The sequence below is a fragment of the Gopherus flavomarginatus genome, chromosome 1 (assembly GCF_025201925.1).
Source record: "Gopherus flavomarginatus isolate rGopFla2 chromosome 1, rGopFla2.mat.asm, whole genome shotgun sequence".
Taxonomy (NCBI): domain Eukaryota; kingdom Metazoa; phylum Chordata; order Testudines; family Testudinidae; genus Gopherus; species Gopherus flavomarginatus.
The window spans coordinates 115086621-115106825 of NC_066617.1; the positions used below are offsets into that span (position 1 = coordinate 115086621).

General features: G+C 46.2%; 1 protein-coding gene and 1 long non-coding RNA gene across 9 annotated transcripts in view; one reads left to right on the top strand and one right to left on the bottom strand.

Annotated features, from left to right (window-relative positions):
• Window positions 1–2589: 2589 nt before the first annotated feature.
• LOC127032163 (uncharacterized) lies at window positions 2590–18615 on the bottom strand. The gene is made up of 2 exons (XR_007768722.1): window positions 18549–18615; window positions 2590–3633 (listed from the first exon to the last, which is right to left on the bottom strand). It is a non-coding gene; the product is annotated as an uncharacterized LOC127032163 (long non-coding RNA).
• TMTC1 (transmembrane O-mannosyltransferase targeting cadherins 1) overlaps window positions 18086–20205 on the top strand; it is a 214191-nt gene continuing 212071 nt past the window's right edge. For 4 of the 8 annotated variants that reach the window (XM_050918178.1, XM_050918179.1, XM_050918181.1 and 1 more), the window contains exon 1: window positions 18087–18554. In XM_050918178.1, coding sequence (XP_050774135.1) covers window positions 18205–18554 — 350 coding nt within the window. In that variant the 5' untranslated portion in view covers window positions 18087–18204. Of the gene's footprint in view, window positions 18555–20205 lie in introns of all 8 variants that reach the window. The other 4 variants (XM_050918180.1, XM_050918199.1, XM_050918208.1 and 1 more) reach the window with 4 other exon arrangements.

Below are 20205 nucleotides of genomic sequence, written 5' to 3' on the forward strand. Positions count from 1 at the left end.
ATTTCCTAAATATGAAGTTAATGAGAGAGCACAGATTTGGACCTCAATTTTCCTAAAGATTGAGAGTGTTTGAATCATTTTTTGTTAAACCCATCTCTAGCACTAACACATATGAAATAATTTGAGAAAGACCCTATGTTATTCTACAAAGGCTCTTATACTGTGCGCATCACTGTTGCAGCCAAACATTATTCCAATAATGCATTAAGTGGGTTAATAACATCTCACACATGTTGTTCATTCTTTCTCTCATCCTCTCCCCTGGGGGAAAATTGTGTGCAATGGTGTGTCTTGATTTGGAAGTTATTTTATTTTTCTGTGTACATGTTGCACTGTGTTTCTATTAGACATGGCAGGTCAAAGAAGTGCACTATGCACTCGGAATGGAAGGTGGTGAGGTTTGTTTTGGTCCTTTGTTTGTACGGGAATTTGTTCCCTAATCTGGATGCTCCCAAGAAAACTCTGTCTCATGAACACAGATGAGCTTTACCCTTGTGATAGAAAGTTCTGTTGTGCCTGAGGAGTGGAGTTGTCAACCATGGTCCTTATCCTGGAGCTTTAGATGGCCCTTTAGGTATCGTGGGCCCAGGCCATTGAGAACCTTGAAGATAAGGACCAAGACCTTGCCCTTGATTTGACATTTTATGAGAAGCCAGTGTAGAGAGCAGAAGATGGATCTGATGTGCTTGTGGTAGCCCATGTTGTGGAGGAAATGCGCTGCAGTGTTCTGTACTAGTTGGAGTTTCCTAAGCACTGATGGCTTCATGCCCAGGTATGCATTGCTACAATCCAAAAGGGAGGTAATGAGTATAATCAAGACCAGATCATCATCTACCAGGATGGGATGGTGTCTCCTAACCAGAGATGGTAGAAAGTATTATTCATAGATGCTGCTTCATGAGAGCTTAGTGTCCATGAGGAACCTAGGAGACTGCTAAGCTATGGACTGAACTGACCAAATATGTTCTTTAGTTTTCCAGAACTCTTCCAGGTCCCTACCCTAATGACTTGTGTGTACCCTGAGGCTATTTCAGGTTAACCTTGGCTGATTTTTGGGTTTGGGCACAAGCTGTAGGAATTTTTGTGGGTCTGAAACCAGACAAATCTTAGTAATATTGGGGTTTAATTTGTTTGAACTCAGGATGAAATTCAGAGGGTATGAACTCTTACAGACTGAAACTGGTGAAAATTGGTTTGACAGGAAATGAAATGGGGTAAGATACCTGAATGGAGGAGGGTCAGACAGAGTAGATGTGAGAGACTGACCAACTTGTCTAGTGATTGTGTCTCCAAGTCCGGGACCAACCTTGGTCATTCAGCCCCTATTAGCAGGTAGAATCAAAATGCTGAACTCCTAAGCGTGTACTGAGCCCTGGAGAAAAAAATTGTGAAAGACTGTATGTATCTCTGGGAGCATTTACACTGGAACAACAAAAACAAAACCATGGGTGTGGGCTCGAGCTGTGAGGCTCCAAACAGCAGTGTAGATGTTTGGGCTCATGCTGGAGCCTGGGCTCCAAGATCCTCCCTCCTTACCAGGTTTCTGAGGCTGCAATCCAGGCTAAGCCTGAAAGTCTACCCCTCTCTTTTTGCTTGGCAGCATGAGCCCAAGTCAATTGACCCAGGCTCTGAGACTCGTTGCTGCAGGGTGTTCGGTATTTTTTTTTTTTTTTTTGCTGTGTAGAAGTACCCTCTCGGGCCAAATGAGGGCTTGTCTATACTAGGATAAAAGGTTATAAGACAGTGTTAGTCAATGCTATTTCTAGCTCTAGTATACCCACAGAGCAAATTGTATTGTAATATGTGTTTTCTGGTCAATGTAAACCCTAGTGGAGTATGGATAAGCCTTGAAGGGCCAGCATCATTGAATTATAGAGGGAGCCCCACTTATCTTGGCTCAGCCAGAAAGAGGGTTACTATGATGTATGGCCTGTGGGGCCCAGGTAGAGAGAAAATTGTCAGGCTCTCAGAAGACATCCAACTTCTTCCTTCTGCTCCCATGCTCCCTAATCCACTGAACTGGAATACATTGTGCTGAATAAAATTGATTTCTTATATATTACAAATTTAATTTTGGCCCAATGTGCAACTCCTCAGATAAATTACATGCATAACTGCATACAACAGCTGGGTTGCAATTTTGATGCACATATAGTTGTTCAATCTTAGATGCAGTATGAATAACTTTATTGCTTTAATTTTAACTGATCTATTGGCTTCCAGCAAATCTCTCAATTACTTTGTGAAAACAAGCAGCAGCACGTGTTAATGTTTGCAGAGGGAAAGCAGACACAAATAACAGCTCTCCAACTAATGTAGCATTGGAAGAGGGTTCACTTGTTGTAACCGTGCCTGAACTCTTTTTTAAAATCTTTGTTTTGGCTGTGATTGATGTGCTCTATGCATGTTGGTGTCAGAGGACTTGCAGAAAGGATCATATGGTGAAGCAGGGAGGCTGGCTGATCAGGTGTACCTGGGTTGTTTGTGCAACATAAACAGTGGAGACAGAGTTGTAAAGTAAGACCATATATGCCTGCAATAATAAAAGCTAAAAAAAGAAAGGAATATGAAAAGAAATATACCATGCTCCTTGCTCAGTAGCTTTTATGGAAAGATTTACCTTACTCATATTACAATGATTTTATATAGCATATTCTGCACTGTAAGTCTTAGTATTTTCACTAAAATTTACTCCAACTGTTATCACACAGATGTGAATAACTTTATTACATTAAGAAGTGTATGGTAGAAAGACCAGACTGCATTTGGTGCTGATTTGTTCATTAATATTGTTATGACATACAAATAGATATATTTTTTGAAACTTGCATCATTGATAGTTGATTGAGTGATATATTTTACTGTGATAACATTGTGCTTCCTTGATAACCAGAGAATAAATGTACACCATCTCTCTAGGCTTCAGTTCAATAGCAGCTATGGATGATGCAAGATCTTCTGTGTAATTCAAAACAACTTCTGAAGAGAGAACTGTTACCAAGTTCCAGGTCGAAGATGCCTGCACAACAAAACCGACTAAGTCCAAGTAGATATGATCAGGGTTTTTGCCTCCCTCCTTAATTCAAGGGACACATTTACAAGTGGATGCTTGTGTTGGGGAAAGTATAGCCTGCTGTGAAGCTTAAATATCAAGGAAAGTTAAAAAGATCCAGATTCAGTCTCCAGCTGAAAAAAAAAGTCTCCTTTTGTCTCAAAAAATCAGATTCTTCTTGAGACTCTAATTGCTGATGTTCTCCAAACAGAGAGTTCCAACCATCCATTAGATGTTGATCAGATGTGGACACGCTTTACCTCAACCATGTGTTTTTTACTGTGCTTTTGACAGAATGTCCTTAGCAGTCCAAAGTCTGACTTCAGAGCTCTATAGCAATTAAATTTGTTCTTGGACAAACACGGAAGGGGCATGTTTGCAAAAGCACAAAATGCAGTGAGAAGCCTACCTCTCGTTGACTTGCAGTAAGAATTAGGCACCTAACTACCATTTGTGCTTTTCATTTTTCTATAGGAGTGATGTCTCCTGAGGATTACAGGGTCAGGGAAACAGTCAAAAGGTTACTGATGCTGAGAAGTTGTTTTTCTCCTCTTGTAATTTTGCTGGTAACTTGGCAATAACTGAAAGAGAAACCAAGAAAATATGAACTTTCACACAGCTTGAATTAGACTTTGACAAAGAGAAACCTTCTGTGGCTTACTCAGACCTAGACACAATCCTGGCTGTTGACAAAAAAAGGATCATGACTAGGATTTCTATAGCCTTATCCAGTGAAATGTTGAATTGAGAAGGACAGCTGTGCTCTGTCCCTTATTAAGGACTCTTGTTAACTCCACAGTCTAAGTTCTACTCAGCTAGATAGATGAAATTGGCCCTGATCTACTTAGTTGAGCTGGCGAACACAGAGTGCATTCAGTGTCTTTCCATGTCTCTTCCAAGGTAGAAAAAAGATGCACAGGAGCACCCTGGGTAAAGACAAACCCTTAAAATTCAGATCTAGATAAACTCCTCCTATCCTTTAATAGCTGAGGGAGTTCGGTAGCTGGCTGTTGTTTTGATACTTTAACTGTTATGCAGCTACGGTGCTGCATGATCTGTTAATCAAAAGATTACACATGTGAGACACATAGGGCCTGATGCCATTTAAATGAATTGCAAAACACCAAATGACTTAAATTGTAACAGAAATAATTTGAATAATTAGTTCATTTAAATGTCAATGCAGTGCAAAAATATTTTTCTAGACACTGAGAGCCCATAGTCAAATTGACGCGTGCACTCTTAACATTCACTTATTGATTTAACACTATTTATAAGGTACCTGGATGAAACTTGTTCAAACACAGGTAAACAGACAGTCAAGTAACGGTAGTGCTTAAGCTACATACAGGAGTCTGTAACTCAGGTATATTTTTTTGAGAAATAATTCATTGCAGGGATAACTATATATAAAATACATCTATAACAGTTATCATACTTAACAGTCTAAAACTGATGTTAAATGGTGTGACAGAATACACCCCTGTGTTCACACCATACTGACTATTGTAATAATCTTTGCCCAAGGTATGCCTTGCGAGGTATCATTTGACCTCATAACTTGCTGATCATGGTAAAGTACACATAGCAATATTATATGTAAAGTTATGAACATAAGCTGAAATCATGTCTGAAGTATGATTCCCAGATAACACTGGGGAGTGGTTAAACTAGTTTCTCAAAGACAATGGGTAAACTGATGCCTCAGCCAGGTGTAAACAAAGCTAATGAGCAATTACCCGTTCAGTGGCCATTCTTTGGCAAGAAATGGGTGTATGGCCAAAGATCTGCATCTTAGCAAAGAAACAGCATGGAGTCTCCTTCCTCCAGTAGACTGACTGTCTCCTCATTCTCAGCTGGAAATACTTTTCAAAAAGGAACTAAAAACTATAAAAAAGAGAGGGTAAGCATTCCAAGACACCTCTCTCTCTGGCATCGCACCTAAGAAGACAAAGGAAAACAACTGTTGGACTTTGGGGGAAAAGATCTTAACCTAAAGCGTTTGATCAGCAATGCAGTTGGAACTAGATGGTGAGAAACTTTGCTTAAACTCTAACATATTTTGTTAAGTTAGGCACTAGAAAGTGTCTTATCTTTGTTTTTCTTGTGACCATTTCTGACTTTTATGTCCCATTACTTGTACTTAAAACCTCTCTCTTTGTAGTTAATACTTGTTTTATTGTTTCATCTAATCCAGTGTGTTTAAACTGTCTGGGTAACTTCATTTATCATTGGAATAACCAACTTAATATTTCTGGACTGTCTGGGAGAGGGCTGGACAGTGCAGAACATACATTTCTGGGGACAGTCTGCATTTGGGAGTGTGTTGGGATCATCCTGTAGTAGTAACCAAGGCTGGGGAGAGCCAAGGTGTGGTTGGCAGGCTGCAGTACATACACAAGCATCTGGGTGTGACTGGCATGTTAGTGGCTGTTTGAGAGAAGCCCAGGTTGGAGGCTACAGAAGCAAGGCACTCCAGGTTACAGGACTGGGGTGACACAGCAGCTCACTGGTCTGGATTGTACCCCAGAATGTGTCAGATGTACATTCCTTAGGTCTATGAAATCTCCTGCTTTGTTGATAGACATTTGGGATTTTGAGAAATAGACAGACTCTTCAGTTCAAGATGTCACGAAGGCTACAGACTTGTAATGAAAATGGTTTTCTCTCCCCATGGACTGAAAGAGAGAGACAGAGTGCTGAAGGATGTGACTATTTTTCCACAGGTCTTTGTGTTATTCACAAGAGGGCTTCATTTGTGGCTGACTCTTTAGTTACTCGATCTCTTCAGTGCTTATTTAAGAAAAGAATGTTTTAAGGCCAGATACGCACTTTTATTCAGAGCTGAGGAGTGCTGCATACTATGATTTGACAAGGTTATTTTATAGGAGATAATGTAAAAGGCACACTTTGTTGAATCCAATGAGAAAACAGGACAGACATATATGAGGGCATAGAAGAGGTGGTTCCTCTTTGCAAGGGCGGCTCTAGACATTTTGCCGCCCCAAGCACAAAGAGTCCGCTGGTCCCGTGGCTTCGGCGGACCTCCCACAGGCAGGTCCACTGAAGCCGCGGGACCAGCGGACCCTCTGCAGGCAAGCCGCCGAAGGCATCCTGCCTGCCGCCCTTGTGGTGACTGGCAGAGCGCCCCCAATGGCTTGCCACCCCAGGCACACGCTTGGAGTGCTGGTGCCTGGAGCCGCCCCTGCCCCTTTGGAAGGTCCCAGTTTTCATGTCCTATGCAAGTGTGTTGGGACATCTACCTCACACTGACCCTGCAGTGTTTAATGCAGTCCAGATGGACCAATTAACCAATTAGGCAGCTAATGAAGGAAGTCCAACTGGGCAGAAATAGGTGGAGCCTATAAAGCCCAGGAGCTGAAAGCAGAAACAGGCTGCTAGGAAAAGGCAGACACTCACAGGAGAAAGGGAAGAGTAAGTGGAGGTTGTAGCTGCTCCCTGGGAGGAGATTTTGGGAAGTGGTAGGCCCAGGAAGATAAGGGGAACCAGTTGTTGGAAGCAGCCCGGGGATAGAGAAGTAGGGCCGGGGGGGGCCAGACTGCTAAGCTGAGTGTCCTTGGACTGGAACCTGAAGAAGAGGGGGGCCTGGGTTCCCTGACTAGCCACCAGATGAGTGGCACAGAAGCAGTGAATGAGAAGACTGAAGTTTAACTTTTTTAAGTTGTAGATATATATATTTTTTTAAATAAAGTAAGTTAGGGTATTTTAGTGTTAAGCTGGATTCTACTGGAACATGCAGTCTTAATTTTTTTTTAAACAATATTTTTGTGAATTGTCCTATTTCTTAATAAGTGTCAAAAGTTTAACTCTGGCGTAAAAGGTCCTAAATCCATTTTTAGGTACCCCAATAAATAGTTTCCCGAGATGCTGAACACCCATTGATTTCAATAGTTCTGCACCTCTGACAATTTGTCCATTTCTTCTTAGGCTCCTATATCCATGTCGCATCTAAGTGTAAGCACCCAGTCTCAAGAGTTTTAATCATAAGCCATAATAAATAAGGTGCTGTCGGGAGCTCCAGGGAGCCCTTTGTTAAAATTCCATCACCAATTTGAAGGGAAGGTTTGGATGATGCCCCTCCTGCTGATGGTGTTTTCCTCTCTTCTGGACTGAGTTAGAGTTAACAATTGCTTCCCAGGCTCATAAATGCACTAGGGAGACAGAGTGCTGGGCAACAGCAGCTGTACCAGTACTCTGATCATTGTTTCACCAATTAAATGGCCCTAGAGTAAACCTGACAGGCAAAACTCTCCCTAATTGACAGATTGGAATGGTCTGGGGAGAGTTCAAGTGCTAATTAGCACATTAGCTCAAGGAGTAGAAGACAATACAGGAAGGAAGTGGAAGAGGGGCAGGCGAGAGAGGATGAGGCAAGCTTTGAGAGTCAGAGCCAAGACAGAACTTGGAGGGAAAGAGCTCCTACTTCTCCTATCATTGGCCTAAGTGGCTGATGAATTCTATGTTATAGCTAATGCCCTGCATGATGGCGTAAAGATGAGAGGTGGCAGGGGGAGAGAGACACTCTAAATAAGCCATACGTGGTGTTTACAAGCAAAAAAGTCTCCAAGCAGACTCTGTGCACAGAAGATAGTTGGAGTAAAGGGGGTGCCAAGTTACTCTTAGGTTCCTGCCTGGTGTCTTGCCTTGATCCACGCAGAGGGAGAACCTCTCAGGGACAAGGGTGTGTGAAGAACAATGGTAGAGACCCTGTATGGTTGATGGAATAATAAAAGGAGATGCAGAAGACTTATAGCTTCCAGCAGTCACACCATCTGGAGAGGCAGGTGTAACCCCTTTGGGGTTTTAGAGAATATGGCCCCTTTAAATCTTTTTCCTGGGGGGAGGGGGAGCAGTGAGAGAAAGGAGGGAAACTTGAGGGGTGGGGGTGGCTCCGGAGCTCTGGGGGAAAGAAGGGCTGCAGCCTGCAGGTCCTCAAAGTGAAGCAGCAGAGAACATATCGGGGACACCCCAGGACAGAACCCAGGAGGAGCACTGTGCCTGGGAGGAGTCACTCGAGAAGGACAGGCTGGAGCTGGACTCAGTATCACCGCTGCATGGGGCTGTGAGTACTGGGCCTTGTGACTCTGCATTGGGACTAAGGAGGGAGGCTGCTAGCTAGTTAAGTGGGCAGGTGGTTGCTCTGTGTGGCTTTGCAGAGAGCAGCAGAAGAAGGCACTGGAGGGGTTTGTTGGGGGAAAGTTCACTAGTGCTGAAGATGACCAGGAGCACCCAGGACTCAGCACTGGACTGGAAATTTGTTCAGAACTCCTGGACTCTGTGCGCAGACACATTGCTCGGTGTCTGCCCTTCCAGACTATGCTACTACTGGGCCTGTGGGGCCTTGGTTTGGATGCAACCCTGTTCTACTGCTCTCCCTGTATTTCCCCTTGTTGTATTTCTCCTCTCATCCCTCTGTAAATAAATATCTCCCTTTGTTATATCCATTGTACTTTTCCTGTGGATGGGGTGTTCACTCTGGGGGAGTTGGAACAGGTGCCCCTGGGGTGGAAGGGATTATTCCTGCGCGTGCCTTCTCTTGGCCAGAGCTGCCTGTAGAGCAGACTCCATCTTGGTCACGAGGGCGCTAAAGTTACACAGGCATCACTCAGCGGGCAGGTGGAGTAGCTGAAGAGTCTGCAGGACTTTAAACAAGAGCAAGCAAATGTACAGCAGCAAGTAGAAGACAATATTTGGAGGGGGGGGGCAGAGTTTGAGAGCCAGAGGCAAGAGAAAGCTGGGAGTGAGAGAGCTTCTCCCTCATCTATCACTGCTCCAAGGGGCTGAAGACTTGCATTTAAGGTGCTGCACAGTGGTGTAAAGGTGATGGAGGAGCACTGTAAGTAAACCACCTGTGGTATAGTCATATGTTTTTCAGTAACAAAAGCTTAAATATGTCCATGCATTTAATTTAACTTTGTTTCGCTACCTGGTATGGCTTGATTGTTTGGTGATGGGGAAAAGTGCTTTTGGTTAAATAAGAAAACAAATGAATAATTACCAGTCTTTTTGCCTTGTGTGTCTGTCTCAGAGACTAAGTGGGAGAATTTTAATAGGACCCCATCTTAAAATATTGTCAGCATATCACTGGTCTATTGAAAGAGTGCATATGTTCTATAGGATGACAATTAAAAAAAAATATGGCAGGAGTTTTTTAGATTTTTGAAATAGCGATTTTGTCCATAGAGGTGGCTTTGGAACAAATTGATAAATAGTATGTATCACTGTGACTAGATGGCATTCACCCAAGTGTTCTGAAGGAACTCAAATGAAATGACATACCACAGTTAATTCTGCAACGTGTTGCTTAAATCAGCCTCTGTACCCGATGCTTGGAGGATAGCTAATATAATGCTGATTTTTAAGAGTGTCCAGAGGCCATTCTACCAATTACAGGCTCATAAGACTAACTTCAGTCCCAGGCAAATTGGCAGAAATGGCAGTAAATAACAGAATTATCAGAGACCTAGATAAACATAATAGATTGGGGAAAAATCAACATGACTTTTGTAAAGGGAAACTGCGCCTCATCAATCTACTAGAATTATTTGGGGGTGTCAACAAGCATATGGACAAGGGTGATCCAATTGATAGAGTGTACATAGACTTTCACAAGGTCCCACATCAAAGTCTCTTAAGGAAAGTAAGCAGTCATGGGATCAGTAACTGGTTAAAAGATAAGCAACAAAGGGTAGGAATAAATGGCCAGCTTTCACAGTGGAGAGAAGTACATAGTGGGGTCCCCTAAGAATCTGTACAATGTATTCATAAATGATCGGGAAAAGGAGGTTAAGAGTGAGATGACAAAATCTGCAGACAGAAAATTACTCAAGATAGTTAAGTACAAAGCTGACTGCAAAGAATTACTGAAGTGGGTGACTTGGCAAGAACTGGCAGATGAAATTCAATGTTGATAAGAGCAAAGCAATACATGTTGGAAAACCTAATCCCAACTAAACATACATAAAGATGTGATCTAATTTAGCTGTTACCACTCAAAGAGATCTTGGAGTCAGTGGTAAGAGTTCTCTGAAAATATCAATGTGCAGCAACAGTTAAGCTAACAATGTGAGGAACCTTTAGGAAAGGGATAGATAAAACAGAAAATATAATACCACTATATAAATTCAGAGTATATCTACACTTTGAATGCAGTGCTGGTCACCCCATCTTATGTTTGGGAGAGATTGGAGAGAAACCTGGTTGCACGTCTAGTCCCTCTGAGCCCCCAGAGTGAACAACAACCAAAAACTAACAGCACACACGCACAAACTTCCCTCCCTCAAGATTTGAAAGTATCCTGTCCCCTGATTGGTCCTCTGGTCAGGTGACAGCCAGGCTCACTGATCCTGTTGCTTAAATGTGCATATATATAGTAGAACTGGCAAAAGGACAGAGGAGGGTAACAATGATTAAAGGTATGGAACAACTTCCATAGGAGGAGAGGTTAAAATGACTGGGATTGTTCATCTTAGAAAGAGATAACTAAGTATGGGGGAGAAGGCTATGGAAGTCCATAAAATCATGAATGGTGTGGAAAAAGTGAGTAAGGAAGTATGATTCATCCTGTCATGTACCACAAGAACCAGGGGAACAATGAAATTAATAGGCAGCTGTCATAAACAGGTAAGTAAGAGTTAATAGAACAGAAGTACTTCATATCTCTTTTGCCTATAAAGGGTTAACAAGATCAGTGAGCCTGGCTGTCACCTGACCAGAGGACCAATCAGGGGACAGGATACTTTCAAATCCTGAGGGAGGGAAGTTTGTGTGTGTGCTGTTAGTTTTTGGTCGTTGTTCACTGTGGGGGCTCAGAGGGACCAGATGTGCAACCAGGTTTCTCTCCAATCTCTCCGATACAGGCTCTTATAAGTTCAGAATAGTGAGTACTAGGTAGATAAGGCAAGTTAGGCTTATGTTTGTTTTCTTTATTTGCAAATGTGTATTTGGCTGGGAGGAGTTCAAATGTGTATTTTGCTGGAAGGATTTTAATTTGTATTTGTATACTTAGGCTGGGAGGGTATTCCCAGTGTCTATAGCTGAAAGACCCTGTAACATATTCCATCTTAAATTTACAAAGATAATTTTTACTGTTTTTCTTTCTTTAATTAAAAGCTTTTCTTGTTTAAGAACCTGATTGTTTTTTTATTCTGGTGAGACCCCAGGGGACTGGGTCTGGATTCACCAGGGAATTGGTGGGGAGAAAGGAGGGAAGGAGGAGAGAGAGGTTAATTTTCTCTCTGTGTTAGGATTACTTTCTCTCTCAGGGAGCGTCTAGGAGGGGGGAAGGTGGATTTTCCTCTGTTTTAAGATTCAAGGAGTTTGAATCACAGTGATCTTCCAGGGTAACCCAGGGAGGGGAAGCCTGGGAGAGGCAACGGTGAGGGAAAGGGTTTATTTTCCTTGTGTTAAGATCCAGAGGGTCTGGGTCTTGGGGGTCCCCAGGCAAGGTTTTTGGGGGGACCCAGAGTGTACCAGGCACTGGAATTCCTGGTTGGTGGCAGCGCTACAAGTACTAAGCTGGTAATTGAGCTTAGAGGAATTCATGCTGGTACCTCATCTTTTGGACGCTAAGGTTCAGAGTGGGGAATTATACCATGACATAGTGTGCAGCGTGTGGGATAGATAGATAAGATAAAAACCTCACTGGCTTTTGGATTCTATTTCTCTCTCTCTGCTAGCTATCTGCAGGCAGACTGAGGTTTGGGTTTAGACGCAAGAGCCAGTAGGATTTTTTCTTTCTCTTTCCCTGCTAGCTGTGTGTAAGGCAGGCTAGAGGAGATTATTTTTAAAAGCAAAGGTCTGCAAGTTTTTTTGGCTCTCCCTTCTGAGTACTCTGAAGGCAAAGACATTAAGTTTAACAAGGGTCTTTTGTTAAACAAAGGGACTCCAGCTATGAGTCACCATACACCAGCAAAACACATTTGCATATGAATGTTTTTTTTCTTTCTAACTCTGTCGGGAATAGCTAGGTAGAAGGAGTTAAAAAAAGACACTGTTGCTAAGCAACCCGAAGAAGGCAACAGAAAAGCAGCATTTCAAGCAGTAAACACCAGAGGGCGCCCCAACACAAAAAAGCAGAAACCATGACTACCAAGGACACCCTGAAACAGGAACGGGCAAAACTGGGGGCAGAGGAACAAATCAAAGACGCAGACCTCAAGCGAGACATGGAAAAGAAACAAAAAGAATTTGAAATAAAACAAAAAGAGATGGAACTGAGAGACAAAGAAATGGAGCTGAGAGAAAGAGAAAGAGGCTGCCCACAGGAGAGAGCTGGAGATAAAAGAGAGAGAGAAGAAAGAGAAGGAAAAAGAGAGAAAGCATGAACTGGAATTAGCACGGGCTAAACAGAATAACACAGCCAACCCTAACAACCCTTCTCCAGTTATTGTTCCACATCCCAAGAAATTTCCCACTTACAAGGCAGGTGATGACACTGAGATCTTCCTAGAAAATTTTGAGAGGACCTGCCATGAGTAAAGCATCACTGAAGACCAGTACATGGTAGAGCTGAGGCCACTGCTCAGTGGACCCCTAGCAGAGGTGGCGGCTGAAATGCCTAAGAGAACATGAACGATTATAAATTTTTCAAACCAAGGCCAGAATCAGAATGGGGCTGACACCTGAGCATGCCCGTCAGAGGTTCAAAGCCCTAAGGTGGAAACCAGATGTGTCATTCACTCGACATGCCTACTACATTGGAAAAAATTATAATGCCTGGATATCAGGAGCCAATGTTAAATCTCTGGACGACATGCACCTTCTAATACAATTGGAGCAGTTCTTAGAGGGTGTTCCGGAGGAAACAGAAAGGTACATCCTCGATGGGAAGCCCAAAACTGTCACTGAGGCGGGGGAGATTGGAGCCAGATGGGTGGAAGTGGCAGAAAAGAAAAAAGCTACTATCAAGGGGAGCGAATATCACAAGGGTCACACCAACAATAAACCCTATACCCGAGGACAACCCGAGACCCCACCTGCAACCCCAGGAAAGCCGCCGACTCCCTATTCTCTCACCTCACCAATCTCCAGTAACCCACCTCGGCCCAATGACCAGTCAGCTGGGCGATGCTTCAAGTGTAATGAACTGGGACATATAAAGGCCAACTGCCCCAAGAACCCCAACCGAGTGCAGTTCATTATATCTCCATCACTCCAAAGTTCCCCAGGCCCAGATGCCTCTCAAATACCCTCGGAGAGAAGAGAAATTTTGAGAGTGGGCGGAAAGAAGGTTATTGCGTGGAGAGACACAGGGGCACAAGTGTCAGCTATCCACCAATCCTTAGTGGACCCCAAATTCATCAACTCAAAGGCCCAAGTGACAATTTACCCCTTCGTGTCACAAGTTGTAGACTTGCCTACAGCTAGACTGCCTGTCCAATACAAAGGCTGGTCAGGAATGTGGACATTTGCAGTCTACGACAATTATCACATCCCCATGCTACTGGGAGAAGACTTGGCCAACCAGGTAAAGTGGGCCAAGAGGATGGGAATGGTTACACGCAGCCAAGCCAGGCAAGCGTCCAGACCCATCCCTGTTCCTGAGCCGTCCACAGGGGCCCTGTCTGTGTTACCAGAGACCCAGACAGAGGTAGTGGACCCGGATCCTCTGCCAACGACTGCAACAGCTACAGTACCTCCAGTCCCAGACCCGGAAACGCAACCAGCACCAGAGCCATTGCCAGCACTGACGCCCGCGCTTGCAAATGCATCTTCAACCCCAACGCCAGAGGGCGCCAGTGAGCCTGAACTGGCAGTAGCAGCAGACAACCATTCCCAAGAGGCTCAGCCAGAGCCTGAAATACCACCTGGTGCACCAGCAGAGAGTGATTCACCAGCCACGAAAACAACCCCATCACCTACATCACTTCCTGAAGGACCAAGCCCAAGTCCACAGTCTAAGAAAGAACTGGTATCTCCAGCCTCCAGGAAACGGTTCCAAACTGAGCAGGAAGCAGATGACAGCCTTCAAAAAGCTTGGGCGGTGGCACGGAGCACCCCAACGCCTCTCAGCTCTTCTAACTGATCCTGGTTTGTTACAGAACAAGGGCTTTTATGTAAGGAGACTCTTTCTGGTGGACACCGGAAAGACTGGCATCCACAAAAACAGTTGGTGGTTCCAACTAGGTACCGGGGGAAGCTCTTAAGCTTAGCCCATGATCATCCCAGTGGCCATGCTGGGGTGAAGAGAACCAAAGACAGGTTGGGGAAGTCCTTCCACTGGGAGGGGAAGGGCAAGGATGTTGCCAAGTATATGTGGTCTTGTGAGGTGTGCCAAAAAGTGGGAAAGCCTCAAGAGCAGGTCAAAGCTCCTTTCCAGCCACTCCTCATAATTGAGGTCCCATTTCAGCGAGTAGCTGTGGATATTCTGGGTCCTTTCCCAAAAAAGACACCCAGAGGAAAGCAGTACATACTGACTTTCGTGGACTTTGCTACCCGATGGCCGGAAGCAGTAGCTCTAGGCAACACCAGGACTAAAACTGTGTGCCAGGCCCTAACAGACATTTTTGCCAGGGTAGGTTGGCCCGCCGAAATCGTTACAGATTCAGGGACTAATTTCCTGGCTGAGACCATGAAAGAACTGTGGAAAACTCATGGGGTGAATCACTTGGTTGCCACCCCCTACCACCATCAAACCAATGGCCTGGTGGAAAGGTTTAATGGAACTTTGGGGGCCATGATACGTAAATTTGTGAATGAACACTCCAGTGACTGGGACCTAGTGTTGCAGCAGTTGCTCTTTGCTTACAGGGCTGTACCACATCCCAGTTTAGAGTTCTCACCATTTGAGCTTGTGTATGGCCACGAGGTTAAAAGGCCATTACAGTTGGTGAAGCAGCAATGAGAGGGGTTTACACCTTCTCCAGGAACTAACGTTCTGAACTTTGTAAGCAACTTACAAAACACCCTCCGACACTCTTTAGCCCTTGCTAAAGAAAACCTAGGGGATGCTCAGAAAGAGCAAAAGGCCTGGTATGATAGACATACCAGGGAGCGTTCCTTCAAGGTAGGAGACCAGGCTATGGTCTTAAAGGTGCAACAGGCCCATAAAATGGAAGCATCATGGGAAGGGCCATTCACGGTCCAAAAGCGCCTGGGAGCTGTTAACTGCCTCATAGCGTTTCCCAATTCCTCCCTAAAGCCCAGAGTGTACCACGTTAATTCTCTCAAGCCCTTTTATTCCAGAGACTTACAGGTTTGTCAGTTTACAGCCCAGGGAGGAGATGATGCTGAGTAGCCTGACAGTGTCTACGATGAAGGGAAAAGTGACGGCGGCGTGGAAGAGGTGAACCTCTCCACAACCCGGGAACGTCTGCAGCGGCAACACATCAAGGAGTTAATGCACTCTCCCGTGAAAGTTTCCCAGAATCAACTGGTTAAAAATTGTCCTTACAATGTGAAGAATCTTGTAGTTTTACATAATTAGTAGTATAGGTAAAAGTGTATGTGTTTATTAATCTGTTTATTCTAAGTTCTAGGGAAAAATCACTGCCAGCATGGTCCCACACTGTCAGCGATTTGGGGGGGCATGTCATAAACAGATAAGTAAGAGTTAATAGAACAGAATACTTCATATCTCTTTTGCCTATAAAGGGTTAACAAGATCAGTGAGCCTAGCTGTCACCTGACCAGAGGACCAATCAGGGGACAGGATACTTTCAAATATTAAGGGAGGGAAGTCTGTGTGTGTGCTATTAATGTTTGGTTGTTGTTCACTCTGGGGGCTCAGAGGGACCAGACTTGCAACCAGGTTTCTCTCCAATCTCTCCGATACAGGCTCTTATAAGTTCAGAATAGTGAGTACTAGATAGATAAGGCGAGTTAGGCTTATGTTTGTTTTCTTTATTTGCAAATGTGTATTTGGCTGGGAGGAGTTCAAATGTGTATTTTGCTGAAAGGATTTTAATTTGTATTTGTATACTTAGGCTGGGAGGGTATTCCCAGTGTTTATAGCTGAAGACCCTGTAAAATATTCCATCTTAAATTTACAAAGATAATTTTTACTGTTTTTCTTTCTTTAATTAAAAGCTTCTCTTGTTTAAGAACCTGATTGTTTTTTTATTCTGGTGAGACCCCAGGGAACTGGGTCTGGATTCACCAGGGAATTGGTGGGGAGAAAGGAGGGAGAGGTTAATTTTCTCTCTGTGTTAGGATTACTTTCTCTCAAGGAGAGTCTAGGAAGGGGGAAGGTGGATTTTCCTCTGTTTTAAGATTCAAGGAGTTTGAATCACAGTGATCTTCCAGGGTAACCCAGGGAGGGGAAGCCTGGGAGAGGCAACGGTGGGGGAAAGGGTTTACTTTCCTTGTGTTAAGATCCAGAGGGTCTGGGTCTTGGGGGTCCCCAGGCAAGGTTTTTGGGGGGACCAGAGTGTACCAGGCATTGGAATTCCTGGTTGGTGGCAGCACTACAAGTACTAAGCTGGTAATTGAGCTTAGAGGAATTCATGCTGGTACCTCATCTTCTGGACGCTAAGGTTCAGAGTGGGGAATTATACCATGACAGCAGCAGATTTAACACACAAATAAGGAAGTACTTCTTCACACAACACACATTCAATTTGTGGAACATGTTGCCATGGGATGGTGTGAAGGCCAAAAGCGTAACTGGGTTTGACAAAGAATTAGCTAAGTTCGTGGAGGATACATCCATCAATGGCTATGGTCAGGGATGCATCCCTATGCTCTGGATGTCTCTAAACCTACAACTGCAGAAGCAGGGACTGAACAACAGGATGGATCACTCGATAATTGCTCTGTTTTGTTCATTCCCTCTGAACCATCTGGTACTGACCACTCTCAGAAAACAGGATACTGGGATAGATGGACCATTGGTCTCAACTAGTAAGGCCGTTCTTATGTTCAGAGGGATGAGCTGAAGCAGATGTCCAGTGAAAGCAAGCTCCATATGCTAGAAGCTATCACAACAGAAGATCATTCATCTGCCAACAAGAAACTATGGTGGAATTCCTTAAAAGGCAGACGGTGTCACAATGCAAATACTGGTCTACAAGGAGCTTTTGTATGTTGTTGTTCTTTAGTCAGGAGAAATTAGAAGAAATCCAACTAGCAAAAAATGCAGTGGAAAATGAGGTTTATCCCAGGCTGGGATACAACATGGCATAGTCATGACATAAAGAAAGGACCTCAGCAGCAGAGGAGGATCTTGACATTGAAAAGTGTGAATTCAAGTATGCCCCAATGTAAGTAGGCCTTTTAAAGTGATGGATGTTGAAACACAAACTTATTGGCAGTATCCCATTGTACCTGTTACTGTGGTGTTGAGCTGGCTTGTGTAATTATACAAAAGAACCTAATATTTTCTGATAGCCAATAGGGAGGGAGAATAGTGGGATCTCACATTTGACATGTTATCTTACAGGTTTCAATCTCCTGGGCTCTGTTCTTGTCCCAGGTGCTGAAAAGGTTAGATAACTGAAGCATGCCTTGCCTTTTGATACCTCCACCCTCTCATGTATCTTGCAGCTTGTTTGGTTTAAGGGAGACATGAACATGCGAGCTGAGGAAGCTGATATCCAGACAGTGCTGTGCCTCTGCCCGAGTAGGGACAGGGGAAAAGGTCATCATTATAGAGATGGGCAAAGTGATAAAAAGATCAAGATGTGGGCAGGGGATGGGACTAGGGGGTATCTGAGATAGGTTCTAGCCCCAGCTCTGCTGACTTGCTGTGTGACCATGGTCCCTGTCCCAAGCCATGTCTCAGTTTTCCCTATCAATAAAATGGGGGTAAGGATAGGAAGGTGCTGCACAGACCACTGTGTGGGAAGCTCAAACGTTGTCTTCCTCCCCACACGGCAGGCAGGCTGAGGCCGCTTCCCCTCCGCCCCAGAGAGGGGTGCAGCAGGCAGATGAGCCCCGGGCCGCTCCCTTGCGAACTCAGGTGCAGGGCTGCGGGGAGCGCAGCATGGAGCATGCGTGCTGGGACGGGGGGAGGAGGGACGGCGAGGGGAGGCGGCGGCTGTTTATGTGCAGCTGGGCAGGCGGGGCAGCGGCAGAGCGCGAGCAGCGGCTCGGGCTCCTGCTTGCCCCGGCGGTACCATGCTGGCGCCGCTGCCTGCCCGCGCTCGGCAGGAGGAGGCTGCCCCGCGCCCGCGAGGTGCCAGCCCGGCAGGATGGTGACAGCCTCCGCCAGCGGCAGGAGCCGGGACCGAGCGCTGCCGCCGCCGCCTCCTTCTCCGCTCCCCGCAGCCCGGGCTGCCGCTGCTGCTCCAGCCCGGCCCGGCTCCGGCAGCTGCGTGGCGGCGGCCGCGGCGCTGCTGCTGGCCGGGCTGTGCGCCCTGTGCTACGGCAACTCTCTGCGGGGCGAGTTCGTGCACGACGACGTGTGGGCGATCGTGAACAACCCGGACGTGCGGGCGGCGGCCCCCTGGGCGGGCGTCTTCGCCAACGACTTCTGGGGCAAGGGCATGGCCGAGAACACCAGCCACAAGTCCTACCGCCCCCTCTGCGTCCTCACCTTCAAGTAAGTGCCCCGGCCCGGCCAGGCGCCCGCTGCAGCCTCCCGGCGCGCCCGTGCCCAGCGGCAGCCTGGCGCCTCCTGCTGGCTCCCGGGGGGCGCGGGGGAGCCCTACGGAGCCATGGCCCCGCCCCGGCGAGCCCCGGGAAAGGGTGTGGGCGGAGGCGCACCCGGGGTTAAATTAACCAGGGGGGCGGGACACGGAGGGCGGCTGCTTTAGACCTGGGGGGCGCCAGTGGGCTGGGAGCCGGCGGGTTAGTCGCGCACCCCCGGCAGTAGCACTTGTGAGCGCCCCCTTCGTGCGCAGTCGCCAGGGTGCCCCGAGGGAGGGCGGGCTGCTGGGTGCACGCAGCTGGGGGGTTACTTGGCGGCTGGGGCAGCGCAGGGGCGCCTGTGAGTCTGCAGTGGGGGGAGGAAGCAAAGGGCTTTTCGGGGTTTGCACCCCAGCGAGCGAGCCGCGGGCTCCGTGTGCCCCTCTTGGCTGCGGTGCTCCCCGCGGCGCTGGCCCGAGGGCGCGGGACGCCCGTGGGGCAGAGGGCGAGGCGGGGTTCTGGGGCACCAGAGCTGCCCGCCCTGGCCCGGGCATGTTTGGGGCTGGGAGGCGAGCTCCGTGAGTCAGCGTTTGTGGAGGGCGCGTGTGAGGAGTCCAGAGCCCGGTGGGGCGCGGAGAGCAGAGGCGAGCTGGAGTCGAAGCCTTGCGGGCTGCCCCCCCCCCCCCCGAGCACCGGGGCCGGGTTGGCGAGGCTTGTGCAGCCCTTATGCCCGGGGCTGTGGTGTCTCCAATCCGCCTGGGGCGCGCTGAGGGGGGGAAACGCTGGGTTGGCATCAGAATCAGTTTGGGCTGAGGGGACTCGTTCTCTCCGACAGGCAGGCAGCTCTGGGCAAACCGCTTTCGCGGGAGCTTGGGGGTTCTTGGCAGGTGCACCAGCTCCGTGGCTGGCTGGTTCCGCAGCATCGGCACAGCCCCACCATCATTCCTGCTTTGTGGGCTTTGTGTCCATTCAAGAAGAATAAAAGCAGCTTAGAAAGTGCTTCGTCTCGGAAATGATCATTTAAATGTTCTAATTCCTGTTCAGTCCTCCCAGCCCCCCTTAAAGAAACCAAACAAACGCCAGTGCCTTTCTGAAATCTCCTTTTCTGCAGTAAGAAAAGGAACATGACAGTTGTCTACTGATTGCTTTCAGTTACACTTCTGAGAGGAATATATTAGCAACACTCTTTAAAAGAACCTTCCTTAAAGGGTCTCCCTTAAATACTACATTTCTTACTGTCTGACAGCTGCAACTCTCATGTCAGTCACTGAATTCAAACTCAGACAGCTATTCTGCATTAGATGGCCCTTATGCATCATATGCAGAATAGGCAGGCAACATTTTCTGTTACAAAAGAAAAGACAAGTTGGGCAGCAGCAAAGGAACCAACAGTTGTGCCCCACTAATCCGGAAGGGAAAGCTGTCCCACTGTTTTAAAAAGGGGAGTAGATAGAGTTAGTATCAGTGCATGTAATTAATCTATGTCCTTCTGGTTATCTTATTTCTTTTTTTACTGTGTTTTGATAAAATTCTTGATAATATAAAATATTTGATATATTGTAATAAAACACATTTTAAAATTGAGGGTCATGAACTCAGTATTGCTATGAGAAGATTTATGGTTA